Genomic DNA, 14128 nt, shown 5'->3' on the forward strand with positions numbered 1-14128 from the left:
TTCTGTCTGCCATGGCCCAAGATCATTTCCGGTCAGGGAACCACACACCACCTGTCTGTTGATTGTCATACTGTGGCACTGCGTGTTGATGTGATGCTCAAAGCTAGCATGTCAAATACCTGCAGGGTCATCCATGGTAGACAGGTTTCCGTGAAGCTCCCAGACTAAGACAGACTGGGAAGGACTTGGCCACCCACTTCCAGAAAAATTGACCATGAAAACCCTGTGAATAGCAGCAGAGCATTGTCTGATATAGTACTAGAAGGTGAGAGGATGGCGCAAAAAGAGGGGCAGTTCTGGTTCTGCTCTGCTGTACAGAGTCACAAGGAGTCAGAATCCACTCGACAGCACTAACAGCAACAAAACCTTTCAACAGAGTTGATTGGTCTGGCAAGATTGATTTCCAGGAAAAGCACCTTAAAGTTAATTTATTGTCAAAATGCCATCTTAAAACAAAATAGAAGTTAATGTTTGTTTTCAAAAAGGCTTAGTCTCTGAGATTCTAAATCCATTTCTATGAAATTTAGTAATGTAAGAAAAGAAATATGTAGTTATTGAACAAGGGCTACAATTTTCATGAACTTTAGGTTCAGGGCACCTTGTTTTCATCTCCAGCTTGGTGAGTAACCTGAGTGAACCTCCAAAATGTCACCAGTCATTTCTTTCATTGGCAGTAATTGGCCTATTATGTTTCCTTAAATTCTTGGCTGTTTAGTCATCAGTTGTATGTATTACATATTAAGAGATTGCCATGACAGACTTTCAGAAGAAGATATTAGATCTTTTCTCTTGGTCTTACCTAACGTTATGCATCGGAATCACCTGAGCAGCCTTTTGAAGGGAGTGTGGGGAAAGCACCTCCATTCCCAAGCACACACGTCACTCATTCTGAGTCAGTAAATCGGGACAGGGTTCTGGTGATTTTGACTCAGTGAGTGGCTTGAAACCATTGTTTCATGCTGTTTCTCTTCTATTTTAAGAGAAGATACTTCACCTCAACTCCCCTTCTGTTGTCTCTGCCTTTAGGTCACAGTAAAGCTGTGAGGGACATCTGCTTTAATACTGCAGGGACACAGTTCCTCAGTGCAGCTTATGACAGGTATCTGAAGCTCTGGGACACTGAGACAGGTAAGAGCTCACATACTCATATGTATTTATCTTTAAATTAGCATTTATAAATGAAACAATGTGGGTGGTCCTCTGTGGCAAAATGGTACCTTTAACTGCTGGTTCTCATACCATTGACTATCAGCTAATATCACAAAATGTAGAGTTGAAACTCAGCTATATAAGGAGGCTCTTTCACTATGAAACTTTGTTTCCACCAAATATGATTTATGAAGCGAACATGTTGATACACAAGCAAATTTGGAATCTTCCATAGACCATTTAATTGATCTTTTTGTTCCCCTACATCACCTGGCATACTGCATTGTGCTTGGTAGAAGCACAATAAATGTCTGATGAACAGAATTAAATTTGATTGCCCAAATTGATTAAACTGTAAATCTGAAGTTCCATGGGCCAATTGGTTTTCCACAGTCACAGACGTATTAATTGCATCAGTACATTGTGGCTAATATACTTTTATATAGAAAATCATCTTTCATCTTGCTGAGTTTTAAGATGAGGAAATTGAGGCTTAAAGAGGTAACTTTCCCAGGGTCACGCAACTAGTAAATAGCCAAATTGGGTTCAAACCCAGGTCACTCATGCCAAAGCCCATTCCCTCAGCCTCTTCAGCAGCGCTCCTCAGCTCTGGCTGCACACTGTAATCACGTGGAGGGCTTTATCTTTTCTGCAGGTGATGACACTGATTTACTTCTGAAAAAATTATTTTTAACCATTAAAAATCCATGAAAAGAAAACAATGTCATTTACAGTAAAGAATAAGCAGGCTGTCCTTCCTCAAAATGTGTTAAGCAGATGATCTCTGGATCTTAATCTTTAAGTGGTTAAATTTATTTTACCTACTTTGACTTGGGTCTTTGGTTTTAGGACAGTGTATATCAAGATTTACAAATCGAAAAGTACCCTACTGTGTCAAATTTAATCCTGATGAAGATAAGCAAAATCTCTTTGTGGCTGGGATGTCTGATAAAAAGATTGTGCAAGTAAGTCTTCTCACAATATTTTCATTAAGATTCCTGAGCTTTATGTTATATCAGGATGGAGCAAGGAATATTAGCTTGTTTAATGTTTGTTACTTTTAGGGACTGCTGATGCCCTATTCTTAGTAGAAAACAGTGAAGTCATGAAAACATGATGTTGGAGACCTTTTCCTTCTCCCCTTTCTGTAATTATGACTTTGTTCATTTTCTTAAATCTGCTCCACTTCTGACGTTACCTCTTCTTTTGTTTGATATACAGTGGGACATTCGAAGTGGAGAAATTGTGCAGGAATATGATCGGCATTTGGGAGCTGTCAACACCATTGTTTTTGTTGATGAGAACAGGAGATTTGTGAGCACATCTGATGATAAGAGCCTAAGAGTTTGGGAATGGTGAGTTTCTATCAGTAGAAAATCTGATTTATATAAGGCAAGCAATTTATAAATTTGTAACCGAAGGCAAAGCCTGATGATATACAACCGTTTGAATATTTTCACAACTGTGATCTCTGGCTTGCCAGTCAAACTGTCTTAACTATTTAAATACCCAGAATATGGGAATAAAAATTTAAACATGCTACCTTTCATCGTCTTTGGATAGTCTATCTAGAGGATATGTATTTTGAGTCATTTTCTTCAAGTGGTGAGAAGTTCATATTGTGTGCTGTTTTATGTTCTTTGTTAGGGATCTTACTTGTCTTTGCAAACGACTGATGAGAAGTGGGAGCCAGAAATGTATAGACTATATTGGTTACAATAGGGATTCAGCATAAGAGCCTGGCCTCAGAACCAACTCAGAGAAAATACTGAAAAATCTCTTAGTTGGTTTTTTTTGAGGAAGATTAGCCCTGAGCTAACATCTGCTGCCAATCCTCCTCTTTTTGCTGAGGAAGACTGGCCCTGAGCTAACATCCCTGCCCATCTTCCTCTGCTTTCTATGTGGGATGCCTGCCACAGCATCGCTTTGATAAGTGGTGCGTAGGTCCACACCCAGGATCCAAACTGGCAAACCCCAGGCCACTGAAGCAGAACGAGCAAACTTAACCGCTGCACCACAGGGCCAGCCCCACTCTTACTTTTTTAAATGACTGCATTAGGATTATTCAGTACTGAAAACTGCCCCATATCATGACCCCTGCGTCCTACCATTCATAGCCCGTAATGGTAGAAAACAAATGTTTTACTTGTAGAATATAATCAGAATATATTGGTTAGTTGTGCTTTCCTAGAGGAAAAAAAAAAAAACACTTTTATAAAGGGAAGAAATACTAAAGCTGGTTTCACCAAGGATCATAGATCATGTTTTATAATTTACAAAGAAATGCATAGTAATCTTTTTGTTAAAATGAATGTTTGGTTGGAACCTGTCTTGTGTTTTAGTCAGTGATGGAGCACAGCTCAACTGTGGGTGCAGCCTTGCAGGGACTAGAGAGTGTGCCTTCCCACCCCCAGCACTTGTTCTGCTCTAGGAAGTGGGAAGCCTTGAACTACAGCCAGTAGTTTCCTCCTAAAACTGAGTCCCTTTGGGGAGGTGAGCAGGTTCCTAACCATTTTTAGGGCAATTTGGATAATTGAATATTTAATGTAATTTAACTGTAGTTTCTCCCACACTCACCACCAGTACACCCCTTCAGATTACCCCCAATTAAGGAAGAGATGACTGTACTTTGTATTTAGTCTTAGCGTCATCCTTAAGGTCCATGATTGGAGACTATCTTATAACTGAGATCTTTCTTACTTCAGAAATGATGTCACATGCAGAGAATCTGACATGAACACTAAGTTTTGTATGAGCCACCTTAGATCATTTTCACGATACTCCAGAGAATAAACATACATGTCCTTGTTTTGTTTATATATTTTAACAGTTTGATTGTACTTAAACTTTCAAATGTTTCTGTCTTCAGTTGATATTTCAGCTCCATTTTAAAATATGCAGTTGTATAAAAGAAATTGGTAAATATTTAAATAATGCACCAATTACAGGGCTTTAAGAACACGTGTGTGTGTGTGTGTGTGTGTTCTAAAATAGAGCATTGGTCAGCAAAATATTTTCATTAGATTAAGGGGTGATGTTAGCATGTTTCTTTTTTTTTCCTTCTCAGAGCTTAAGAAATACTCTTAAGAGTCATAATACTGTTTTATTATAAGTGATGACATCCTTTAGATTTCAATTTAATCCTCACTTGCTATTGGAGCGTTCCCAGCCAATCCTCTCTGAGGATAGGTGCCTCTTCTCTATCATCCCCCACAGTCTTTTGCTTCCCACAGCTTTTTAGTGCTTGCTTATTTGTCCCTCTTCCCTGACAAGTTCTTAACCATGAGAGAAAGAAGTGTGTCAGTCATGCTCTCCATCTGTCCCCAGCACCAGCACAGTACCTGGCTTGTAGTGTGCACTGAATATCTAAGGAAATCATTGTTGCCATAATTATGAATGATGCTACATTTGTTGAACCCTTTCTATCTGCCAGGCATGCTAAGCATTTTGTGTGAACTATTTCATTTCATGTCATAGTTTTGTTTGTTATTCCTGTTTTATAAATAAGGAAACTAAGATAGGTTAAATAATTTGCCCGAGGTTCCACAAGACATGAAAGGCCCAAAATTCAGACTCAGATCAAACTGATTCCAAAGCTTGAGTTCTTTTTTTTCCCCCAGCTTTATTGAGGTATGATTGCCAAATAAAATTATAATATATTTAAAGTATACAACATAATGATTTGATATACATTGAGAAAAGATTCCCACCATGAGTTAACACTTTCATCAGCTCACATATTTACCTTTTGTTGTTGTTTAGTGAGAACACTTAAGTTCTACTCTCTTAGCAAATTTCAATTATATAATACAGTATTATCAACTATAGTCACTATGTTATACTTTAAATCCCCAGACCTTATTCATCATACAGCTAAATTTGTACCCTTTTACTGGCCTCGCCCTATTTCCCCACCCTCTCAGGCCCAGGCAACCATCATTCTACTCTCTGTTTCTATGAATTTGACCTTTTTTTTTCAATTGCATATGTAAGTGATACCATACAGTATTTGTCTTTCTCTGGCTTATTTCACTTAGCATAAAGCCCTCCAGGTTCATCCATGTTGTCGCAAATGTCAGCATTCCTTCTTTATTCCCTTGTGTATATAAATACCACATTTTCTTTATCCATTCATCCATCAGTGGACACTTGGTTGTTTCCATACCTTGGCTATTGTGAATAATGCTGCATTGAAAATGAGAGTACAGATATCTCTTTGAGATAGTGATTTCGTCTCCTTTGGATATAGATACAGAAGTAGGACTGATAGATCATATGGTAGATCTATTTTTAATTTCAAGAAGAACTTCCATACTTCCATAGTGGCTGCACCAGTTTACATTCCTGCAACAATGCACAAGGGTTCCTTTTTCTCCACATCCTCACCAGCATTTATCATCTCTTGTCTTTTTGATGATAGCTATCCTAACAAGTGTGAGGTGATATCTCATTGCGGTTTTGATTTGCATTTCCCTGATGATTAGTGATGTTGAGCACTTTTTCATGTACCCATTGGCCATTTTTTGTCTTCTATGGGAAAGTCTCTATTCAGGCCCTTTGCCAATTTTTTAATTGAGTTATTTGGTTTTTTGCTGGTGAGTTATATGAATTCCTTGTATATTTTGGATATTGACCCCATCGGGTATGTGGTTTGCGAATATCTTCTCCCATTCCCTAGGTTACCTTTTCATTTCATTGATGGTTTTCTTTGCTGTACAGAGCTTTTTATTTTGAGGTAGTCCCACTGGTTTATTTTTGTGTTTGTTGCCTTTGCTTAAGCTGTCAAACCCAAAAAATCATTGCCAAGCCCAATGTCCAGGAGCTTATCCCCTGTGTTTTCTTCAGGCGTTTTACAGTTTCAGGTCTTATGTTCAAGTCTTTAGTCCATTTTGAGGTGATTTCTGCGTATGGTGTAAGATAGGGGTCCACTTGCATTCTTTTGCATGTGGATATCAAGTTTTCCCAACACTGTTTATTGAAGAGACTGTCCTTTCTCCATTGTATATTCTTGGCACCTTTGTTGAAAATTAATTGACTATATATGCATGGGTTCATTTCTGGGCTCTCCATTCTCTTGCATTTGATCTATGTGTCTGTTTTTATGCCAATACCATACTGTTTTGATTACTATAGCTTTGTAATATGGTTTGAAATCAGGCAGCCTGATGCCTCCAGCTTTGTTCTTTCTCAGGATTGCTTTGGCTAGTCAGAGTCTTGTAGTTCTCTATGAATTTAAGGATTGTTTGTTCCATTTCTGTGAAAAATGCCATTGGAATTTTGGTAGGTGTTGCATTGAATCTGTAGATCACTATGGGTGGTGTGGACGTTTTAACAACAGTAAGTCTGCCAATCCCTGAACACAGAATATCTTTCCATTTATTTATGTCTTCTTTAGTTTCCTTCATTGGTGTTTCATAATTTTCAGTGTACAGATCTTTCACCTTCTTGGTTAAATTTATTCCCAGGTATTTTATTGTTTCTGATGCTATTATGAATGGACCTGTTTTCTTAATTTCTTTTTCCAGTAGTTCATTATTAGTGTATAGAAACACAACTGATTTTTGTATATTGATTTCGTATCCTGCAGCTTTACTGACTTCATTAGCTCTAACAGTTTTTTGATGGAGTCTTTTGCATTTTCAACATATAGTATAGTTTCATGTCATCTGCAAATAGGGACAGTTTTACCTTTTCCTTTGTTTGGATACTTTTTCTTTCTTTTTCTTGCCTAATTGCTCCGCCCAGGACTTCTAGTACTATGTTGACTACAAGTGGCGAATGTGGACACCCTTGTGTTGTTCCTGATCTTAAAGGAAAAGCTCTACTATACAAACTAAGACTATTATACAATTTTAAAGGAGAATAAGAGATTATAATTAGATATTCAGCAGCCTTGGGTATTCTAATCGGCTAAATTGATGAGATGTCATAGACATGTTTTCTCCCAAAGGTATTTATTTTGTTAAAATATTTTTGAAAGAAAATTTTACAGAAGTTGACACTACTATTTATCTTTTAGCTTTAAAATTTCGTAGCTTTTTGTTAGGGTTTTTTCAATGATTTCATTTCCAGACTGAAGATTGTTTGTTAGATATAAGTTACTAGCTTATTATACTGAATTACAGTTTCTAATTAGAAAACATTGTTGTGTTTATTAAATATAACTATGCCTAGCAGGCATTTTTACTAGAAATAATGAAGTTCACAGAGTGTTCAAATTCATTTCTTGTTCTAGAGCTCATTGTACCAAGAGTCCTTGAAATAAGGGATCTGTTTAAAATCTTTGGTTTACTTTTAGTAACACAGTGCTTGATATGGGCCTGAACTATGGTTAATTTAATTTAGAAAGTGTTCTTATGTTTTAATCCATGTTATAAAATTATTAGCCACTAATAATAAATAGGAGGAGGGAAAAACAGTTGAACCTTTTTCAAATTGAGACTCTTTTCAGTATATTTGCGTCACTCTGAATGTCAGTTCTCATTGGTACCTTAGAGATATAAAGGTTTGGAGATCTGATAAATGGTACTATTCCCAGGATATACCCGAAATTTTTTTCCTCTAACCAAGACCCTGATAGAAGTTTTTTCTAATCATTTGTTCCTTCTTCTGGATGGATGGATATATGGATAGAGAAAATCCTTACTTAAAGACTAATAATTATTATTATTATTACATTATTAATTAATTAGATAATAAATTGTTAATTGATTAATTTATTATTATTATTTTCCAATTGATCAAAGTACTGGACTTGAACCATAGTTTGAAATTGAAATTGCTGCTTTATATTCTGTGTTATTTATTAGATTACATTTCCCACACATTACTCTGTAAAAAACATTTCTGGTCTCTAATGAAAAGCAACAAGATCAAAATCCTTCAGAATTACTAAAGAATTTTTTATCACGAAGAATATTAAAAATGAAAAGGCACTTAGAACCTTTGATGGTTCTAGATTTAAGCGACTAGTGTTAGATTTTTGTTGTTTTTGTTTATTCCTCTGTGTCATTCACATGAGAATTTCTGTAATGCTTTTTCTCCTGCACCATACAAATTTGGAATACTTTACATGTAAACTGAAAACAGAAGATGGCCGGGTACCAAGCATTTATCTCCCTTACCCCTCCAGAAATCTCATTATTTCTAGATGGGCTCAACCTGCTTGCCAATCCCTTTACAGCTTTGCCTACCATCCACCTGCATTGCTGAAGGCTCTTTAGCACTCTCACCTGCTTGCAGAGTAACAAGATTGACTGGCAGGTAAAATAAGAATACTTCCCTGTAGGCTTGCCTCAGACATCTTGCTGCTGCCTACCATGGTACGTTTTTAGATGAGCTCATTATTAAAGAACTTCCAGTAACAGATTTTGTAACATGAAGGTCAAAGTGTAAATCAGCTAGAGCTTGAAAACTAAATCACTGACACTGTTATAATTGTCATGGAAAGTCATTTGTGAAGTAAAAGATTTATAATCAATAGAATGTCATTTTGTGATTGTCCTTCCTCTGGGAAGTTTCATGAAAAATTTATTAAATATATGATTTCAAGAGTATCTCTTTTGTTTCAGAGATAATTATTCTGAAAGTGCTTTTTAAAATTACTTACTCTGATATGCTATTTTTAACTTTTAGGGATATCCCTGTGGATTTCAAGTATATAGCAGAACCCAGTATGCACTCAATGCCCGCAGTGACTTTGTCTCCAAATGGTGAGTTAGTAGATAGCATGTGTTTCTAAATGAGCATCGAGGACACGGTGTGATTTCTGTATTCAAAGAACCTTGGCCATTCCCTCCTAGGGGAGGTCTGTCTGTGTGCCATACTTATAGAAGGAAATCTTTCCAATGTTAGAAATAATCACTGGTTTGCATATGTGAGCCACCTCACCCATTCTCTTGTTTTTGGAAAAAATAAAAATAAAAGAAACAATGATTTGCAACTAACATGACTGAGCATCTAAGGATTTCCATCTGAGAATCAGGGGGCTTTTTTGTTAATAATTCTCCTTCGAACAGAATCATGTTCAACATCTCGTTTAGTAATTTACTGGGAGCTCTTTTTCATTCAGGAGATAGAAAATTTTAGTCTGATTCCCCATAATGAGAACACCTTAGCACTTAGTATAAAAGATTTTCTCAGGCAAAAAGAAAAGAGAGAAATCTATTTAATACTGTTTTCTATTCAATAAACTGTTGCCTTTTAAGTACAAGGTAATTCATACTGCAGATATATTGACAGTATACTGATACGATTATAGCTCTGCATGAGGGTATTAAAGTGGAGGATCTCATGTTTGGGCAGTATTGTCGTCAAAGCCAATAAACTCACGTAGCTACTGTAAGGCTAGAGCAAGGAAGAGGAGGCAACAAGTAGTTGGCTCTTCCATCAGGGCATCTGCCACAGGCAAATTGGTGATCATTTGCCAAATGCCCTGATTTTTATGAGAAGAACAACCTAACTGGGTCCTATTTTGATAATCACCCTATTGTATACTTTGTCACATTTGCCGTCATGCATCTACCTTTCATGTAGTATATTTTTAAATCATCCATTACAAATACTGTGCCCATCTTGAACAAGGCCATTTACCCACTCAGACTATGAGCATTGTTAGGATCATCCCCTTGGTTAATAATGTCTGTAAGTATATAGGATGCAAGAAGATACTGTAGTTTAGGTGCTAGGGGCCATCGTGAATCCTGGGTAGATAAAGACAGTGTGGCCTTCCAGCAACACTTACTACAATTTTTTTAATCATCTCTTTTTTTCATACAGTTTTATTTAATAATCCTAGGTTTTCTCACCTAAAGTTAATCTTTTTTTCCCCATAATTAACATCGGTAAGTCTCTTTCTCCCCATGGTTCTATTGTCTATACTTAGTACAAATTAATTTCATTTCATAAAATTTTAGTTTAGTTCTATTAGTGCTAAACTCAGAATTTCCATATGTCCTTATTTAAACAACAAAAAAAAGCTTTTATATAGAGAGTACTCCATGACATATGCTTGTATGAGCAAAATTCACTACTCTATATATAATAGAGTATATATAGGGACCCATTTGTAATACTTCATAGATGGTATGGTAAATTCATTTTCCTATTATTATAAAGTAGTTGAGATCAAAATATTAATGACTGAACACATTTAAAATAAAGTCTTTTTAAAATTTTCAGTCTTTCTCTAAAATGTCTCATTTATTGAATTTACAGGGAAATGGCTAGCATGCCAATCAATGGACAACCAAATCTTAATTTTTGGAGCACAGAACAGATTTAGATTAAATAAGAAAAAAATCTTTAAGGGCCATATGGTAGCAGGCTATGCTTGTCAGGTGGACTTTTCCCCAGACATGAGGTAAGTTTAAATCTTCTCATGTACTCTCATATTCAAATATGATAATATAAACTATTGTTGTACAAATAACACCACTTTACAAATCACTTTCACATATGTAATTGTATGAGAACTGTGCAGACTGTCAAAATACCAGACAAAAAGGCAAAAACAAGTTATGAAAACTACATTTTGCGTTTTTAAGTTCTTGTATCTCCTTATATATGATTTCAAGAGACCTTGCTTGGTGCTGTGCCCTTTAACTAAATAATAAATCCCTTGCTATATAGGCAGTGCCTTATTTTCTCTCTGTTTTTCTAAGCAAGGCTAGCAGGACTGTAATCACTATGTGACTGTGATTGAATGAACACCAGAAGACTTCGTTCTGTATTGCAGGGTTGAAGTTAACAGCTTCACTATAGCTTTTCCCTGCTGACACCTCAAATCCAGCTTCAGAATATTTTTAGGTCACACTAGATTTGTGAAGCCCTGGAGTCTTTCTAAGAGTGAACTCTGCATTCATTCCCCCTTTCTAAGCTAAAACATCTAAGTAGAAGTAGTTCAGAAATTCCTGTGACCTACTAAGTTTAGCCTGTTAATTGGGCCTTAGACTCCTACCTCTGAGTCAGTCTTAGACGTATTCAAAAGATGCTGAAGCCAAAAAATTATGATGAAGGTGGTAGAGCCTAATACAGTAGTATAGATCTGAACGTGTTTGCTGGCTCTGTGTGAAATTGGTTTCTACATTGTTTCTGAGTATCTAGAGTAATTGTAATACTGTATTCATTGTGGTCCCTGGGTCTCCCAATCTTCCAAGTTAAAAATAAATTTACTCAATGGGGAGGGTTTTAGGTAGAAGTTTAAATTATAGACTACTTTATGCTCTGCCTTGTTTTTCTCACTGAGTAGTGTATATTCTCATTGATTTTTTTTTTATGTTAAGGTGAAAAAGATAAACTCTTTCTCTGTTCCTCATTCATTTTACCAGTTTAAGATGTGTGAATAATTTGAATTTATTTTTTCTTCCCATTGTAGTTATGTGATTTCAGGAGATGGAAATGGAAAATTAAATATCTGGGACTGGAAGACTACAAAACTCTACAGTCGGTTTAAAGCTCATGATAAAGTGTGTATCGGTGCAGTGTGGCATCCTCACGAAACCTCCAAAGTCATCACGTGTGGTTGGGATGGTCTCATTAAACTGTGGGATTAACCTCATTAATCCCTAAACTACCTAGGATCATTTTTGATCCAGTATCATATTTATATTTAATTATTAAATGTGTTGGATGACGACTTGATTTACAGATTATGATTTCCTTACATGGCCTTATAAAGTTGACCCACTGTTTAAAAAAATGTCCTTTGCAAATTTGGCTTATATCATTTCATTGGTAACTTCACTTTATACAGAGAGTGACTATTGACTTTCTAATTGACAAGTAGTTATTGTTGGCAGGCAGTTTGGGTTGACCCCCATGACATACTGAAAGAATCCCTAGTAGATCTGGGGATCTATCTGAAGGAGATAATATAATTAAAGACAGATAACTCAGAAGGGTACCGTGTACTTACTGCTTCAACAGAAATGGAAGTAAGGAGCAGGGATGATGTAATTAAATGTGAATCTGAAAGAAGGATAAAACCACCCACAATTTCTGTTCGCATTATTTTCAGTGGGTCGAGTTCTAATCTTTCGGATTCAGGAGTTCCACTATTTTTTACGACATGTGTTGTGTATTTTTAGTTGTAAGCCAGCAATCTTCTCTAACTGCAGCATTCCTCTAATTATTAAACGATGTAAAATAAAAATCAGTCCAGAGTTCTTTCGTTGACTTTCTTCCTGATCAGTATGACAAGACTGGTACAATCAGAGAATTATGTTATTTTTGAAGATGGAACTCAAAAGAATGAGTCAAGACTGAATTTTATTAGTATTTACTGTCAGTAAGGACCTGGCTACACTTTCAGAAATCAGGGTCTCCTAGGTCATTGCTTCACAGATGTTACTACTGAAATACTCCTCATAGGAGATAGGGTGTGAGGGCATAGTCCAAAATGTCAACTTGTCATTTCTTTGAAGTTGTATGTTTTATCTTTAAAATTATTCTGATTTTGCTTGCGAATATGTTTGACAGAACTTTTTAAGATTAGAAAGGTTTTCAACTTCTTTCCAAATCTTTGAGTAAAATTGACACTCCAGGAAGATGGTTAGGGTTCCCCGGTTTGAGAAACAGTGACTGTGGTTGGTTAAAAAAGAAAAAGTTTAAAAACTTCAAATTGTGAAATCAGGATTACTCTTGAATATAGTAGCTAATAGCACTTTAGTTTGACAAGCCATTTCTCCTGTTTTATTACAAATCTGTATTAGATGTTTGAATGTGATTTGAAACATTTTGGCACATGCTAAAAAAAAGATTGGTTCATAGTGCTCAGAATGCTGACTTGGAGACCAGAATCATGTTGAATGTTGATATCCTAAGGGCATTAGCACCGAGTCCTGTGCTATCAATAGCAGTTGCTGCTTCTTGCCCTTAGAACTTCCATTTTTAAAAATTAAAAAAAAGAAAAGCGTGATAGAGATGACCAGGCACTATAGCCACATATAAATAAATTTCAAAGAAGAAAATAGAAAAAGAATAAAAGTGATAGAGATATATTTTTGGACACACAGGCACTCAAATAAGAATACAGTGCCTAGCTGCTGCCCCTTCTGTATCTGCCAGGAAGGGTGGCTGCCACTTCCTGAAGAGGAAAGAATTCAGACAAGACCTCTTTATTTCCAACCACGGGTTTTAGTAAATGTGAATTACTGAAATGTGATGGGACAAAAAGAATTAATCATACATTTAAACTATCTTGCTCAGCACCAGTATTGTGTATGTTACAAATCATAATTTCTAAATCTCGGTTTATTTTGTTGTGTTTTTGACTGTTTCTAAACTAACTGTATATAAAAATTCTCTTTTTTTAAAAGATCATATTTTTAAATAAAGCATTTTTGTAGAAAGTATTATCAGAATTTTGGGTTCTTTAGTCTTCTTTTAAGTTTCAACTCTGTTGAGACACTAGATGAAACCATTTGCAGATTTTCAATGCGTCATTTTGATTTTATGGGGAGAAGTGATGCTTTAGAGGGGAGTATGGTGTATGAATGGGTTTATTCTAATTAAATAATAAAAATAGAGGGCATGGCCCTCAGAGCACACAGATTAAGTTTATCACATTCCATATTTTTTCACTTGGCGGTGGCACTGAGTCATGATTGTAGCCATTTTAGAATACATGAATGAGTGAGGGTTTTTTCCAGCATAAAAAAGTCTCATGGTCATGTTGTTACTGGAATTAAGTGGTTATCCTCTGTCTTCCTTTGCTTCACTGCAACCTTTTTGTCACACCCAGGACAGATTTACTTCCTAACAGAATACAAATGATGCTTTAGTGAAAGTTTTAATCAGATGAATATTTAAATGTTGAAGCACAAGCTGGGACTATTTTGTCCTTAAATAAGGAGACGGTTTTAAGATAAGGAACAGGGAGTGGCATCAAACAGGCACTTCTTTAAGTGGAAAAGTGTCGAGTGATTCTTGAGGAAGCATTGTGAGGCCAGTTGATGTCCTTAGCATGTTTATCAATTAC

The 14128-nt window shown here is 36.0% G+C and overlaps 2 protein-coding genes across 6 annotated transcripts in view; one reads left to right on the plus strand and one right to left on the minus strand.

Annotated features, from left to right (window-relative positions):
* CDC40 (cell division cycle 40) overlaps positions 1–13502 on the plus strand; it is a 48242-nt gene extending 34740 nt beyond the window's left edge. The window contains exons 10-15 of the mRNA XM_014862557.3: positions 1027–1128; positions 1999–2114; positions 2371–2504; positions 8785–8861; positions 10366–10510; positions 11525–13502. Coding sequence (XP_014718043.2) covers positions 1027–1128; positions 1999–2114; positions 2371–2504; positions 8785–8861; positions 10366–10510; positions 11525–11702 — 752 coding nt within the window. The 3' untranslated portion in view covers positions 11703–13502. The remainder of the gene's footprint in view (positions 1–1026; positions 1129–1998; positions 2115–2370; positions 2505–8784; positions 8862–10365; positions 10511–11524) is intronic.
* The window catches only part of METTL24 (methyltransferase like 24), a 134722-nt gene that overhangs the window by 21956 nt on the left and 98638 nt on the right, over positions 1–14128 (minus strand). For 2 of the 5 annotated variants that reach the window (XM_070496681.1, XM_070496679.1), the window contains one exon: positions 13694–14128. The exons of the other annotated variants lie outside the window; for them this stretch is intronic. In XM_070496681.1, coding sequence (XP_070352782.1) covers positions 14051–14128 — 78 coding nt within the window. In that variant the 3' untranslated portion in view covers positions 13694–14050. Of the gene's footprint in view, positions 1–13693 lie in introns of those variants that run through there. 5 annotated transcript variants of the gene reach the window in all.

Source organism: Equus asinus, chromosome 24 (genome assembly GCF_041296235.1).
Source record: "Equus asinus isolate D_3611 breed Donkey chromosome 24, EquAss-T2T_v2, whole genome shotgun sequence".
In the NCBI taxonomy this organism is placed as follows: Eukaryota; Metazoa; Chordata; class Mammalia; order Perissodactyla; family Equidae; genus Equus; species Equus asinus.